Below are 12,898 nucleotides of genomic sequence, written 5' to 3'. Positions count from 1 at the left end.
CGGGTCCAGGACGGAACCCTGCAGCACTCCACTTGTCACTTCTTTCCAGGATGAAGAAGATGCATTGGTGAGCACCCTTTGGGTTCGTTCGCTTAGCCAATTACAGATCCACCCAATCTGCAAAAGTCAAAAGTGAAAATTTGGAGGGCTGGCTATATATGCTAAAGACAGATGAATTAACTTTTGTTGGAATGCCTGCCTTGTGAGATACCCCAATAAAGAAAATTGGAAAGGAAAAAGGGTGTTGTGCCCTCAAACCTTTTATTGCTACCTCACTATGGGGTTTTCTGGGCAGAATTTATTCAGAGGGTGATCGCATTTCTCTTCCTATCACATATTTGCATTCACACCCAATACAAAATCTGTAGGCGTTGAAAGTGATCTGTTGGAATTGAGACAGAAGTAAATCCTGGATTCACTATGTCCCTTATTTTGCTCTTATTAATGAGGTGTATTCTCCTGAATAGGCCACCAACAGGTTTTATAAAACCTTATCCGATGATGAACCTCTAAATATCCTTTTGCATTCTACTGATATATTATCACAACTTGTTTCTCTGCAATTCTGGCTTACACATTCATCTGAATGTTGCTGCTAGTAATCCCTAAATGGACCTCATTTTAACTACTCAGATTCCAAGTTCCAGAACTTTATAAATCAAAAAGCTACACAAGTAAGGTAGACAAAACCAATTGTATTGTTATTAATACAAGCGCTGGGGTTTCCCCATGGTGCTCTTGATATACAAGGCCCGCACGTTTTGCCAGTTTTTCTTCAACAAAGATACCAGGAAATTGATGGCCAGGTGGATGTTGTAGACCAATTCATCCTCGGTCATCTTGACATGGCCAACAGCCACAGCCAAACACAGCACCTGGGAGAGTGGATTAAAACATTCAGGAAATAAAGTGATAAAAGTTCAGGAAAAATAAGGAGGGTGTAGTACACAGGTAAAACAAATATGAAGATATGAAGCTGCTCCATTTGATAGCCTAGATGTATTGTATTGACAAATACATTTTAGGCATGAAGTTGAAGAGGATAGAAGTTAATCTAATTTAAATTCACACTGAATAAAGAATTGTTATATTAGAATGCTTGGTGTCTTTGTTTTTAGGCTTGTTTCTGGGAGTTATGTGGGGCGCTGATTCATTAAATCAGTAAACAAACTGAATCAGTTCTAGTTTCTTATATACGGTTAAAATGGTTTTGTATGGGCAAGCAGTTGGCGACTAGGTATATAGCCTATGTACGTATCTCAAATACTAGAGCTGATGGGAAAAACTGGCATTATTTTTTTGGAATCAGCAGGTCAAATATACCCAAGAAACAGGCTACCATTTGAGGCACTAAGATGTGTGTCGGCCAGTGATATCGATTTCTGCTAAAATGGGAAATCTGGCAGAAGAGGATACAAATGGTTTTAGGGTGAGAGATGGTAACAATTTCCTCATTTGTGAGAATCAGAACAAAAGTTTTAAAATGTAGAACTGAACACATTAAGCAATTTGTCACAGAAAAACTGTCAACTTGTACAACATTAAAGATCTTAGATCTTTTGTCCTTTGTCCTCTGCCTGCACTTCTCCCGCAATCAATTTAGGTTTTTTTTGAATAAGATAAAGCCATCTTAGTTGTAATTTTCAAAGACTCAGCTTATTCCATACAACTAAATCATACAACCCACAATCTAGATATGTAATTTATAGCTAGGTTTTAAGGAAAATCAAACAATACAATCTAAGCAAAAATGTGACCATCTGTAGCATTTTTTTAAAATCACCTTTTTCATTTGAAACTTGATAGTGGATTTAACCTCATCCATCTTTGATACCATGTTCTCATTGTGAGTGAGGAGAGAAGGAAACTTGCCAGCCTTGTTCAGTCCCGGGCCCAATATTCGAGGAATCTGCTTGATCAGGGACTCAGAGGCCAGGAAAGCATCGTACTTCTTGGCTGTTTGAAGAAAAACCCCGAAATTTAATATGTATCACTAAGATCACTGAAAACACAAAGGCTTACACCTCAGAGTACAGATATTTTCAAACGGCACCAAATAAGATTCACTCCTAGCATTTTTGAGACTCAATTTTAATGTCAAAACTTACAGTGAAGGATTAGCTGTTTACATACCCATTTGTGATGGCATCATATCTTAAGAGAAGCCTTTGGTATCAATTTTGTTTAGCCACTTCTACAAATTCAGCTTGTCATGATATCTGAATGCAAGTAGTGTTTTTCCTTCTCTCATCTACTTGTAAAATAAATACAGTCTGACACCCCAAGAATGAGAACCAATGTTTTGTAGTCTTTGGTGTTAAAGTGGGATGTAAAAACCTAGGTTTGTTCCTAATAAATAATTAAACTAGGTGGGTTATCCTGGATTAGTCAACCTGATCTACTTGCAAAGGGTTGTTCTGAGGACCACAGAAATACCCATGTATCTTTCCATAAGTCCACTGAAGAAACTGTGGGATATAAATTTAACTACTAGGTCCATACATTTTAACATAGTTCATTCAGTGATTCAGAAACCGCTTTCCAATTTTGCTCACCCAATTTCTTGACCAGCTTCTTGTTCTTATTCAGTTTCTTCAGAGCCTCTATGTCCATATGAGGGATGTCAACTGCTTTGGCCTCGTCACAATGCTGCTGATCCCCCAACACACAAACTGAAAACTTTGGCCGCGGAGCGGACTTGAGCCTAAGGGAAAGAGGATAGGATGTGACCAATAACCACATTGCACATCTGGCAGAGCAACACAAAACGTGAAAGATATGTTCAGGATCATAGCCGGAAAGCCTTACCGCTACCAGCTGGGAAGTCTTCATCCACCAGCGTTTATGTCTGGCTTTTAAAAATGGTCGGTGGGATCAGCACGACAGCCTCACCACACCTTCCCTCATGTTTTAAGACCCAGGGTAGGGGTCCGTCCAGTCACACCCACTTTACAGAGTGGGAGGATCTGAACTACCCGGGCAATTCAACATTACACCCAGCTACTATACACTGTAGCAGTCAACACGCTACAACTATGCAACAGATAGCCTGAACTCAGAGCTTCATAATAAGGAGCAGGGTGCAGGCTGAAGGCTGGGTGGAACAGGAAGAAATCCAAACCTGACGGTGCCAGAAAAACGCTTGTCCTTCTGTGGGTCATAGTTTTTCAGACTGATCTGCAACTCCACAGTCTCCAAGAATCTAAAGAAACAGAATGTGAAGCAGACAATAGGCTTAAAAAGAATTAGGTAACACTCAAAATATGTATATCCACATGCAATTGGGGCAAATTAAGCAATATAATCCACACTGCAGGAATGGATTAGAAGCTTTCACTTTAGAAGCATTTTTACTTTTACAGTTCAAGGATCAAGGATCCCAGTTTCCACTAGGCAATTTGGGAAGACCATGGCCCCGAAACATATTAATATGATGAGTGACAAATCTACTTAAATATAATGAATCAGAAAGAGAAACTTGCCCACTAGAAACATTAAGAGCAGTTACTCCTGGAATTATCACAGATTTAATTCCTTTTTGGGGGAAGAGATAAGCGCAAATCCCTACACTATATTAAGAAGCCTTTAAACCTCCTCTATCCCATCCAAAGGGAACAGGGCCAAGTTGCTCGAGTGGTTCACTGAGGGGCTAAGACTTGCTAATTCCAACTTTGTCTTTTCACGCTTAAAGCTCCCCAACTCTGCTCTGCAATTGGTACTACACAAAACAAAAAGCGGAGGGAAATGTGTTTATTTCAGACATTCAGGATCTGATTACAGTGTTCCCTCACTTATCGCGGGTGTTCCGTTCCAGGATCACCTGTGAAAAGTGAAAATCCGTGAAGTAGGGACGCTATATTTATTTTATTATTTATACATTATTTTAATAGTTAGGTGGCCTTTCTCCCTGGGGAGGCCCATGGACCATTTTGAACTGTTCGCTGTAAACCCACAACTCCCAGGATTGCAGAACCTTGGGCTCTGGCATTAACTTGCCCGTTCCTGGGAGACAGTGAAGCCTTCCCTACCACCGCCGGCGGGTCCCTTGTACTGTGCCCACCATATTGCTCTCGCTGCCTCTGCTCCTGCAGCCAGGGAATAAGGAACACTGCTCCAGCCGGGAAGCGTGGAGGACTTGGAAGAGGAGGCAGAGTCAATAATTAAGTCTACATGGTGGGCATGGAGCAGCCCTGAGAAGGAGCAGCAGCAGCAACAACACCCGTAAAAAGATCCAACAAGTTTCTCGCAAAACAAGTCAGTGAAAAGCGAACTGTGAAGTAGCGAGGGAACACCATTTCCCCACACTATCACATTAAAACAAGGGTATTTTCACTCAAATACTGCCTACTTTGCCAGCTGCCTTTTATTTCCTCATCCTTTGAGAAAGAACAAAGAATTGACAGTTCACAAGTACTGCACTCTCCTCTGTTATAAGGCAAACATAACCTGCCATGCTTCTTTGAAAGCATTGTGGGATAGAACCTTGGCTGCCACTGCTAAACTGCACTTAATAGGCAAGAGATGAACACAACATGCCCAACATCCTTCAAATTCCAATCCTAAAACTGGAAGGGAAGTGAACCCCTATAGGGCCTTTATTTATCATTTTGCATAGGATTAGTTTGTCATTCTGCCGTGAGCTCTCATGGATCAAAGTATTTCTAATCAAGCATTAAGAGGTATGAACTAGAATTAAAGAGGTAAACTTCTTACTTGCGTGGCTTCGTTTGGCTCCCCTGAAGGACTTCCTTCACCGCTTCATACAGCGTGTCACGGGAGACCTTGCTGTAAGGAAAAAACACAGTAGTTATGTGAAACATGTTTATTAAGGCACAATAGGAGTTGAATACACAATTCTCTGAAGAAAAGCTCTCATAAGAATACCGCTCTCAGGTTATACTGGACAAATAGTGAAATTTCTCTTATTTTCCATAAAGCAAGCACTGTGACAAAAGGCGAGAAGCTACCTTGGTTTGTATAGTTTTTGAAAGAGGAAATTTGCCATTTTGATGTGGCAACCCTGCCGTTTCTATCTTTTTTTATCATGAGATGCTACATGATCAATAACACTATGAAAGACAATTTTTGTTCCTGGGTTATACATGTCATTTGCTAATTGGTCCTGTTATGAAAACAGAGAAAAGGTTTATTAAACTGCAAAAACCTTTGCAGGATATCCTGCAGCACATTTTGCTATAGTTTTTCAATAAATATTTCACAGAGTCTCAACCAATTCAACAGTTTGTGGCAGCTACAAAAACAAAATTTCTGAAGTATAACAACTACTTTTAAAGTAAGTACCACACAATTATCAGGAAGTAACACTTTCAAATCAGGAACATTTTTTTTTTTAAAAAAGATTGTTACATAGTGTAATATGAGAGGGAATCCGGTTTCATGTACTACAAGCTTCATAAGCTTAAAAACCATATTGCATGCTGAAAAGGTTCCTAAAAAGTTTGAAGACAATATAACACAACATGCATGTTATGTTTTGCTTTACCACAAACTGCTTAAAGTTTAACGAGAGCAAAACTAGGTCTGCTCTACTAGTGATCTGGCCAGAGGCCTTGAGCATACAATGCATACTCAGAAGGAACATCCTGCAGTATCGCCCAGATATATTAAGGTTTTATAAGACAACCATGGTTGATCCAAAGAAGATGTTCAGAGTTCCCTATGCGTGTGTCTTGGGATGAGCCTTTACGTTGACTGTCAATGTTCTGGCAGTCCCCAGGTTACGAACAAGATAGGTTCTGCAGATTTGTTATATTATTATACAACTTGTTTAGAAGTTGTATAATACTAATATAACATTTAAGTAACTCCAGTCAAATCTACCGTGTTTCCCCGAAAATAAGACAGTGTCTTATATTAATTTTTGCTCCCAAAGATCCTCTAGGTCTTATTTTCAGGGGATGTCTTATTTTTCCATGAAGAATAATTCACATTTATTGTTGAACAAAAAATGAACATTTATTATATACTGTACAGTAGTTGTCATCACAAACCAGCATAACCAGACAAACTGTGAATCCTATCAAGAATTTCTTGTTACTACCATTATTTCCATGTACAACACTCTATGGTAGGTACATTTACCGATCCTGCATGCTCTTGTGTTCTGTTCGTCAGGCATGCTTCCAAACACAAACTTTGCTAGGTCTTACTTTTGGGGGAGGCCTTATATTTAGCAATTCAGAAAAACCTCTACTAGGTCTTATTTTATGAGGATGTCTTATTTTAGGGGAAACAGGGTATGTATGTTTTTAGGGTTTTTTTTGGGGGGGAATTAACACCCCTGTAAGGATGTCTTTTGCTGTCTATGTCCCTGTTCAGAAAATTTAACCTCATTTTCTGTCCCTGTGATAATCGGCTTTTACAAATGTTGGCTTGTTGTGGACACGAGGATTGTTGATAAAGCTGGCAGACACTGGCAACTTCTTCAAGACTGAATCTGTAATTGGGAGTCAAATGTAACTTGGGGACTGCCTGTATTTCAAAGGGTTTTCTTAGGTAACAAATACTCAGAGGTAGTTTTGCCTTTTCTTTCCTCTGAAACATAGCCTGCAGCACCTGGTATCTCTTGCACATTTCTCTCACATTTATGTACTAACCAGAATTAACTCTGTTTAACATTCAATATCAGATGGGATCTGGTGCCCCAGTCAAAAAGGCCAGTGGGTAAGAACTATAGAAACTGAGGTGCAGAAGATCTGCCTAATCTTTGGAGTACATCCATTAGTGAAAACAGATGCTCCTTCAAGATAATCTGCCAGGTCCCAGGAAGTCAGTGGTAGCTTCCCCGTGGGTTCCACAGACCCGATTTGCATGTTTTACTTCACAGGGAAAGAGAGCTCCTTTTCTCTATCTACCTAAACCTCTGTGCTTTTCAGAGAGAAGTGTGTGAGAGAGAGATATAACAGTCTATTAACTCAGGAAGCAGGCCAGGAAGAATGACCATATTTTCCAAATCAGGTTATATAAAGCATATGCAGGAACCCATTAGGCTTACAGTTGTACAGCTTGAGTATCCCTTTATCTGAATGTTTGGGACCAGAACTGCTTGTATTTCAGATTTTTGAATACAGTAGAGTCTCACTTATCCAACATAAACGAGCCGGCAGAATGTTGGATAAGCGAATATGTTGGATAATAAGGAGGGATTAAGGAAAAGCCTATTAAACATCAAATTAGGTTATGATTTTACAAAGTAAGCAAACATCATGTTATACAACAAATTTGACAGAAAAGGTAGTTCAATATGCAGTGATGCTATGTAGTAATTACTGTATTTACAAATTTAGCACCAAAATATCACAATGTATTTAAAACATTGACTACAAAAGTGCGTTGGATAATCCAGAATGTTGGATAAGCGAATGTTGGATAAGTGAATGTTGGATAAGTGAGACTCTACTGTATCTGCATATACATAATGAGATTTCTTGAGAAATGGGACCCAAGTCTAAACAGGAAATTCATTGACGTTTCCTATACATTTTTCGTACCTAGCCTGAAAGTAACCTTTTTTATTACTTTCGTGCATGAAGCAGTGTTTGAGTACACTGAACTACCAAAAAGCAAAGGTGTCATTATCTCTACTTTCCACATGGACAATTTTGGACCATTTCTGGGATATTCAATCTGTGTTCACTATCAATCATTTGACAATGGGATAGTCTGGATGAGGTTCATTTTTACCACAGACCTGATCTTAACCAACACCCAAATCTAACTGCTATTGTGATTACAGTGGATCTATTAACCAATGGGACTTATGCACTGCCATCAATTAAGTAAATGGTTGAAAATTGGTCTACCTACACTAGGTATGGGCAAACTTTGGCCCTCCAAATGTTTTGGATTCCAACTCCTACAATTCCTAACAGTCTAGCTGTTAGGAATTGTGGTAGTTGGAAGTCCAGAACACCTGGAAGGCCCAAGTTTGCCCATGCCTGACCTACACCACAAAATTAAGCAACTTGAAACCACTTTCACTGCTATGGCTCAATGGTATGGAATCCTGGGAACTTTAGCTTTCCCTGCCAAAGAATGTTAGTACCAAGCCAAACTACAACTCCCGGGATTCCATGACATGGATCAAGGCAGTTAAAATGCTATCAAACTGCTTTAATTCTACAGTGCAGATGCACTCCAAGTCTACTCTAGTTGAGACTAACAACTCCATTTAGACTTCATCTAAACTGGATAGTGCAAACTACCCAATGCAGAATTAATGAAGTTTTATGAGGCACCAAGCCTCTTGAGCAGAAAAGGCTAAAGACCTTGTAAAACTACAATTCCCGTGATTCCATAGCATCGAGTTGCGGCAGTGAAAGTGGTGTCAGACTGTCTATATTCTACAATGTAGATTTACTCCAATTAAGTTCCAAATGAAGGTTTTTGGAAGAGGGGAAAACAAAAGAATCCATGCTTAAAATGGGCGCGTGTGGAGGGTAACCAATCCCTCCCTTTAAGGCAGGAGGCCTCCATTAACAGAGCGGGGCCCTCCCTATTCCTCCCCGGTGCCCTTCTCCTGCAATCCTCCTCTTGTTAAACCCCGTCCCTTCGCATCGCCCTCGCCTTCCTGCTCGACGAGGTGCGTTTCACAGAACCGAAGGAGGCCCTAGAAACACGGATGGCTCCGGATTCACACGACAGGCCGCAAGCCCTAAGAGGAACCCACCTCATCTTGCCGCCTCGATGGACCAGGAAAGGGAACGCCTCTTCCCGCTCTCGTCAGAACTAGGAAACCAAGTCTCGCGAGATGTAAGGTTTACCGTGAGAGCCGTGGGGCAATGAAGCGCAGTGCAGGCTGGGTAAAGTTTGGAAGCGGAAGTGCTGGGTGCTCAGTGCCTTTAATAGACTGATAATCTGGTATTTAAAAACGTTTTCGCAGATTCAAAGAGTAGATGGGAAATGTGCTGTCGGAAGCTTTCATGGCCGGAATCACTGGGATGCTGCGAGTTTTCCAGGCTGTATGACCATATTCCAGAAGCATTCTCTCCTGACGTTTCACCCACATCTATGGCAGGCATCCTCAGGGTTTGTGAGGTCTGTTGGAAAATTATGCAAGTGGAGTTGATGTATCTGGAATGTTCAGGGTGGCCGGGAGAAAGGACTCTTGTCTGAGGCAGGTGTGAATGTTGCAGTTGGCCAGCTTGATTAGCATTGAATTAGCATTCAAAGCCTGGCTGCTTCCTGCCTGGGGCATTCATTTGTTTGGAGGTATTAGCTGGCCTTGGTTGTTTCATGCCTGGACTTTTCCAGTTTTCTGAGTTGTTCTTTATTTACTGTGTCTTGAAGACATCTAAACACGAAATTTCATTGGAGTTTCATATACGCCTTACACACAATTCTTGAAAGAAATTACACAATATTTTTAATAATGTTGTGTTCACACTGAGTACCTTCAGCCATTAGAAAGTACATGTTTCACTATTGCAGCCACAATTTGGATTTCGGAGTGTTTTTGAATTCTAGATAAGAGAGTTTAAATCTGTATTATTATTATTATTATTATTATTATTATTATTATTATTATTTCCTTTGTCTCTGACTTCATTTATTTGAGGATCACATTTCATACTTCTGATGACTTTGTGTTGTCGAAGGCTTTCATGGCCGGGATCACCGGGTTGTTGTATGTTTTCTGGGCTGTATGGCCATGCCTGCCATAGATGTGGGCAAAACGTCAGGAGAGAATACTTCTGGAACATGGCCATACAGCCTGGAAAACATACAACAACCTTCTGATGACTTGTTTTTTTAAAAAATGATTCATAATAGACTTTATAGAGCTATATGATAGTTCTTTAGTTATTATTATTATTAGCTTGCATTCCTGCCTGACAAAAGGGGGTTGGGCTAGATGTCCCTTGGGGGGTCCCTTTGGGAGCATTTTACGGAATAGAGAAAACACATACATATAGAGAGTCATATTTCTGTGTCAATGATCTATTGAGACAGTCAAGATCAGAAAAATTAGCAGTCAACTAGAACAAACAGTTAACACTTCCTAACAAAGAATTTCCTCAGGCAGGACGCAGGCAGGCTTTGAAGCTGCAATGCTATTCAATGCTAATAAAGATGGCCAGTTGCAACATTCACATGTGCCTCAAACTGACAAGAGTTCTTTCTTCCATCCTGGACCTTTCATAGATATATAAACCTCCCTTGCCTAGTTTCCAACAGACTTCACAACCTCTGAAGATGCCTACCATAGATGTGGGCGAAATGTCAGGAGAGAATGTGTCTCGTTCATGACCATACAGCCCAGAAAACTCACAGCAACCCATTAATAAAATTTACTTTTAAGATAAGACTTTAGAGATGCCTTTCCAAACCACCAAAAACTATTTTAAACACAAGAATGTTGCCAAGAAGTGTGTGCGCGCGTGTGGGTCTAAAATCTAGACGTAAATGAGCTTCATTTACATAGAAATATTCATTGATCTACATTATATGACAGTGTGTAGAGTCATATAATGCAGCCCAGTTAAACTGCATTATATGGCAGTGCACATGGTGCCTAAGATAAAAAGGCTAATGGTAGATTTTTTTGTTAATAGTAATGAAAAAGGTAAATAGTTTATGAGGGTGTTGTGATATGTAAGTGGTTGCGTTGCACAGAGTTCCTACTTTGCAGAGTGTATTCCATAAAAGGCTGATGTAATAAAATGTCATTTTCCCATTGTGTCGCATTTTCATTTTTCCATCTGCATAACATCCAAACAACGCAATACAGTAGGCAGAAGGGTACTAGCAGATATATTTTGGTGGGGATTTTGTGTGTGTGTGTGTGTGTGTGGGGGGGGGGGGGTTCTGACTGTCATTTTTTAAAACAATGGGCAAAGTGGAATCTAAATAATTTCAAAGTTAATAATGTTTTCATTATAGACATTATAGTGCTGTCTGAACAAACTTCGAAGTATGAGTGAATCATATTTTAATCTTTGTAGGATATTTCCACAGGAGCCAGAGCATATTGTTCTGATTGTCTTCTGTGTACAATTTATTTAGTTTTTCAGTTATGCACATCATTGTGATCGTGTTTAATAAATAACTAAGCAGCGGCCAAGAACTGATAATCTCGTGGAGGAGAGCAGTTGAAATCACAATTTTAATTGAAATATGGCACCAAGCCAGTTTAGTACTTTAAAGCTTTGCATGTCTTAACTGTCCCAGATTTTTCTGACTGAGCAAGAAATGAAATCTCCTTATTGAACAAAACATTACAAAGTCCATGAATCATATTGTGCAACTGTGAAAGAATAATTGGGTCCACAGTAAACAGAGTAATAAAATTAGCCCCCAAAAAACACCAGGAATCAAAAGATTTTATGCTTTTTGTGCAGTATTGCATTCCCCAGAGAATACAGCGTGAAGATAGCATGAAAGCCATAAACCTCCAAATATGTTTAAGGAAGAATGCTGACTTGAAAAACGTATGTTGATATGCTTCCCTCTTTCATTAAACTGGAGTTCCTGTTTATTTGAGTGGTATTTTCTGTGCAACCATGGTTAATTGACCATCCTTAATGGTTTGACTGTAATTTCTCCATGGACAAATGGCTGTAATGAGTACTGAAATCTGTGGGCTGGCAATCCTATCTATACTGACCCTACTCATTTCCATATAGATAGATTGGTTGATTCATTGAGGGAAATGTTCTTGAGTGTCAAACCATCATATTCTAGATACCCAAGATTTAGCAGTATTAGTCTTTTCAAATTCCATTTTATTGTTTATTATTTTAGCAAAGGACAACATATTCTATATTTATTATTTTTGGCCCCATTTATACTGCCATCCAATGGAATGTGGAACTGCATTATATGGTATAATGCAGTTTAATAGCATTGGACTGTTTTATGAAGCCCCATTTACATTGCCATATAATGCAGTTGTATGCATTATATATTTAGTGTAGACTCATATTGCAGTTCCAAAGGCCAGATGTGGCCTTTGCAAAACCAAATGTTCAGAGTGAAAATTTCAGATTACCTGTTTTTCAATAGCAGAAGTTAGGTTTTAAGACTGGTAGAAATCATGCAACCCCACAAAATGCTGTTGAATTGCAACTCTCATCAGCCTTAGTGAGCATAGCTGTGAATGCATTCTCTAGGGTGGCAGCACAGTTAATGAAAATCCATTGTTAGAGTTGTTCAAAATATCAGATTTTTCCCGGTGTGCGACAGCTGCTAATCAGCCCAATGGAACACACACAGCAGGAGTCGATGGCAGGACAGAAATCAGTTTTATTCAGCTCTGACCAGAGTGGGCACTGGAGGCAGTCCCAAATGCAGCGAGTCTCTCTGGATGTTTTATAGAAAAGTTACATAAATACAAAGAACAGAGATTATTGGAGAAGTTTCAGGATCTGTGATTTCATTGGATGCATATCGTCTGTGTCTGGCTGCGAATTGGCTGAAAGTTTAAAGGTCTGTGACTTTTGGTTGCTGATTGGCTGCGTGATCTGGTGGAAATTTTAATAAACTGTCATTGATTGAATTTTAAGCTATGTGTTGCCAGGTGTGTCCACCTTCCTGGGGGGGTCTGCGAATGGAATTTGGGCACAGCTGGGAGATTATGGGTGCTTGAGAGGATTCTCCCTGGGACCACAGCTCTCAAGTCCTGGGATTCAGAGACAGTGGGCATTCAGGTGCCCTGATGGACCCCACAGATATGATAAAGGGGCAGCGAGGTGGGTAAATGGCCTTTCAGTACCTGCTGGACTTGGAACTTTATGACACAGGGAAAACCATCCAACACTGATTCCTGCTTGTTGTGATGATGTAAGTATGGTGAAATGCTTATGCAATTTGGGGCCAGAGCCCTGATGGGAAGCCTTGTGTGGTTTTGGGACTTGGGAGAAAGGACAGTGTGGGACCT

At 40.0% G+C, this 12,898-nt stretch overlaps 1 protein-coding gene across 1 annotated transcript; it reads right to left on the bottom strand.

The window, feature by feature from the left end:
* Positions 1-675: 675 nt before the first annotated feature.
* rpl10a (ribosomal protein L10a) lies at positions 676-8,805 on the bottom strand. Its single transcript, XM_008109795.3, has 6 exons — positions 8,690-8,805; positions 4,714-4,785; positions 3,122-3,202; positions 2,556-2,704; positions 1,784-1,956; positions 676-875 (listed from the first exon to the last, which is right to left on the bottom strand). Exons 1-6 carry the CDS (start codon positions 8,692-8,694, stop codon positions 705-707), a joined length of 651 nt encoding a protein of 216 aa, XP_008108002.1. The 5' UTR covers positions 8,695-8,805; the 3' UTR covers positions 676-704.
* Positions 8,806-12,898: the final 4,093 nt, after the last annotated feature.

Source organism: Anolis carolinensis, chromosome 4, assembly GCF_035594765.1.
Source record: "Anolis carolinensis isolate JA03-04 chromosome 4, rAnoCar3.1.pri, whole genome shotgun sequence".
NCBI lineage: Eukaryota > Metazoa > Chordata > Lepidosauria > Squamata > Dactyloidae > Anolis > Anolis carolinensis.
This window is presented reverse-complemented; position numbering and strand designations above follow the sequence as displayed.

What these genes read in the sequence shown, in the direction of transcription:
- rpl10a (XM_008109795.3), bottom strand. An exon ending in AGCCAAACGAAGCCACGCAA is followed by an intron (nt 3,203 to 4,713) that starts GTAAGAAGTTTA and finishes CTGTTTCTTTAG; the next exon opens with ATTCTTGGAGACTGTGGAGT. An exon ending in GAAGCTGGTCAAGAAATTGG is followed by an intron (nt 1,957 to 2,555) that starts GTGAGCAAAATT and finishes TTCTTCAAACAG; the next exon opens with CCAAGAAGTACGATGCTTTC.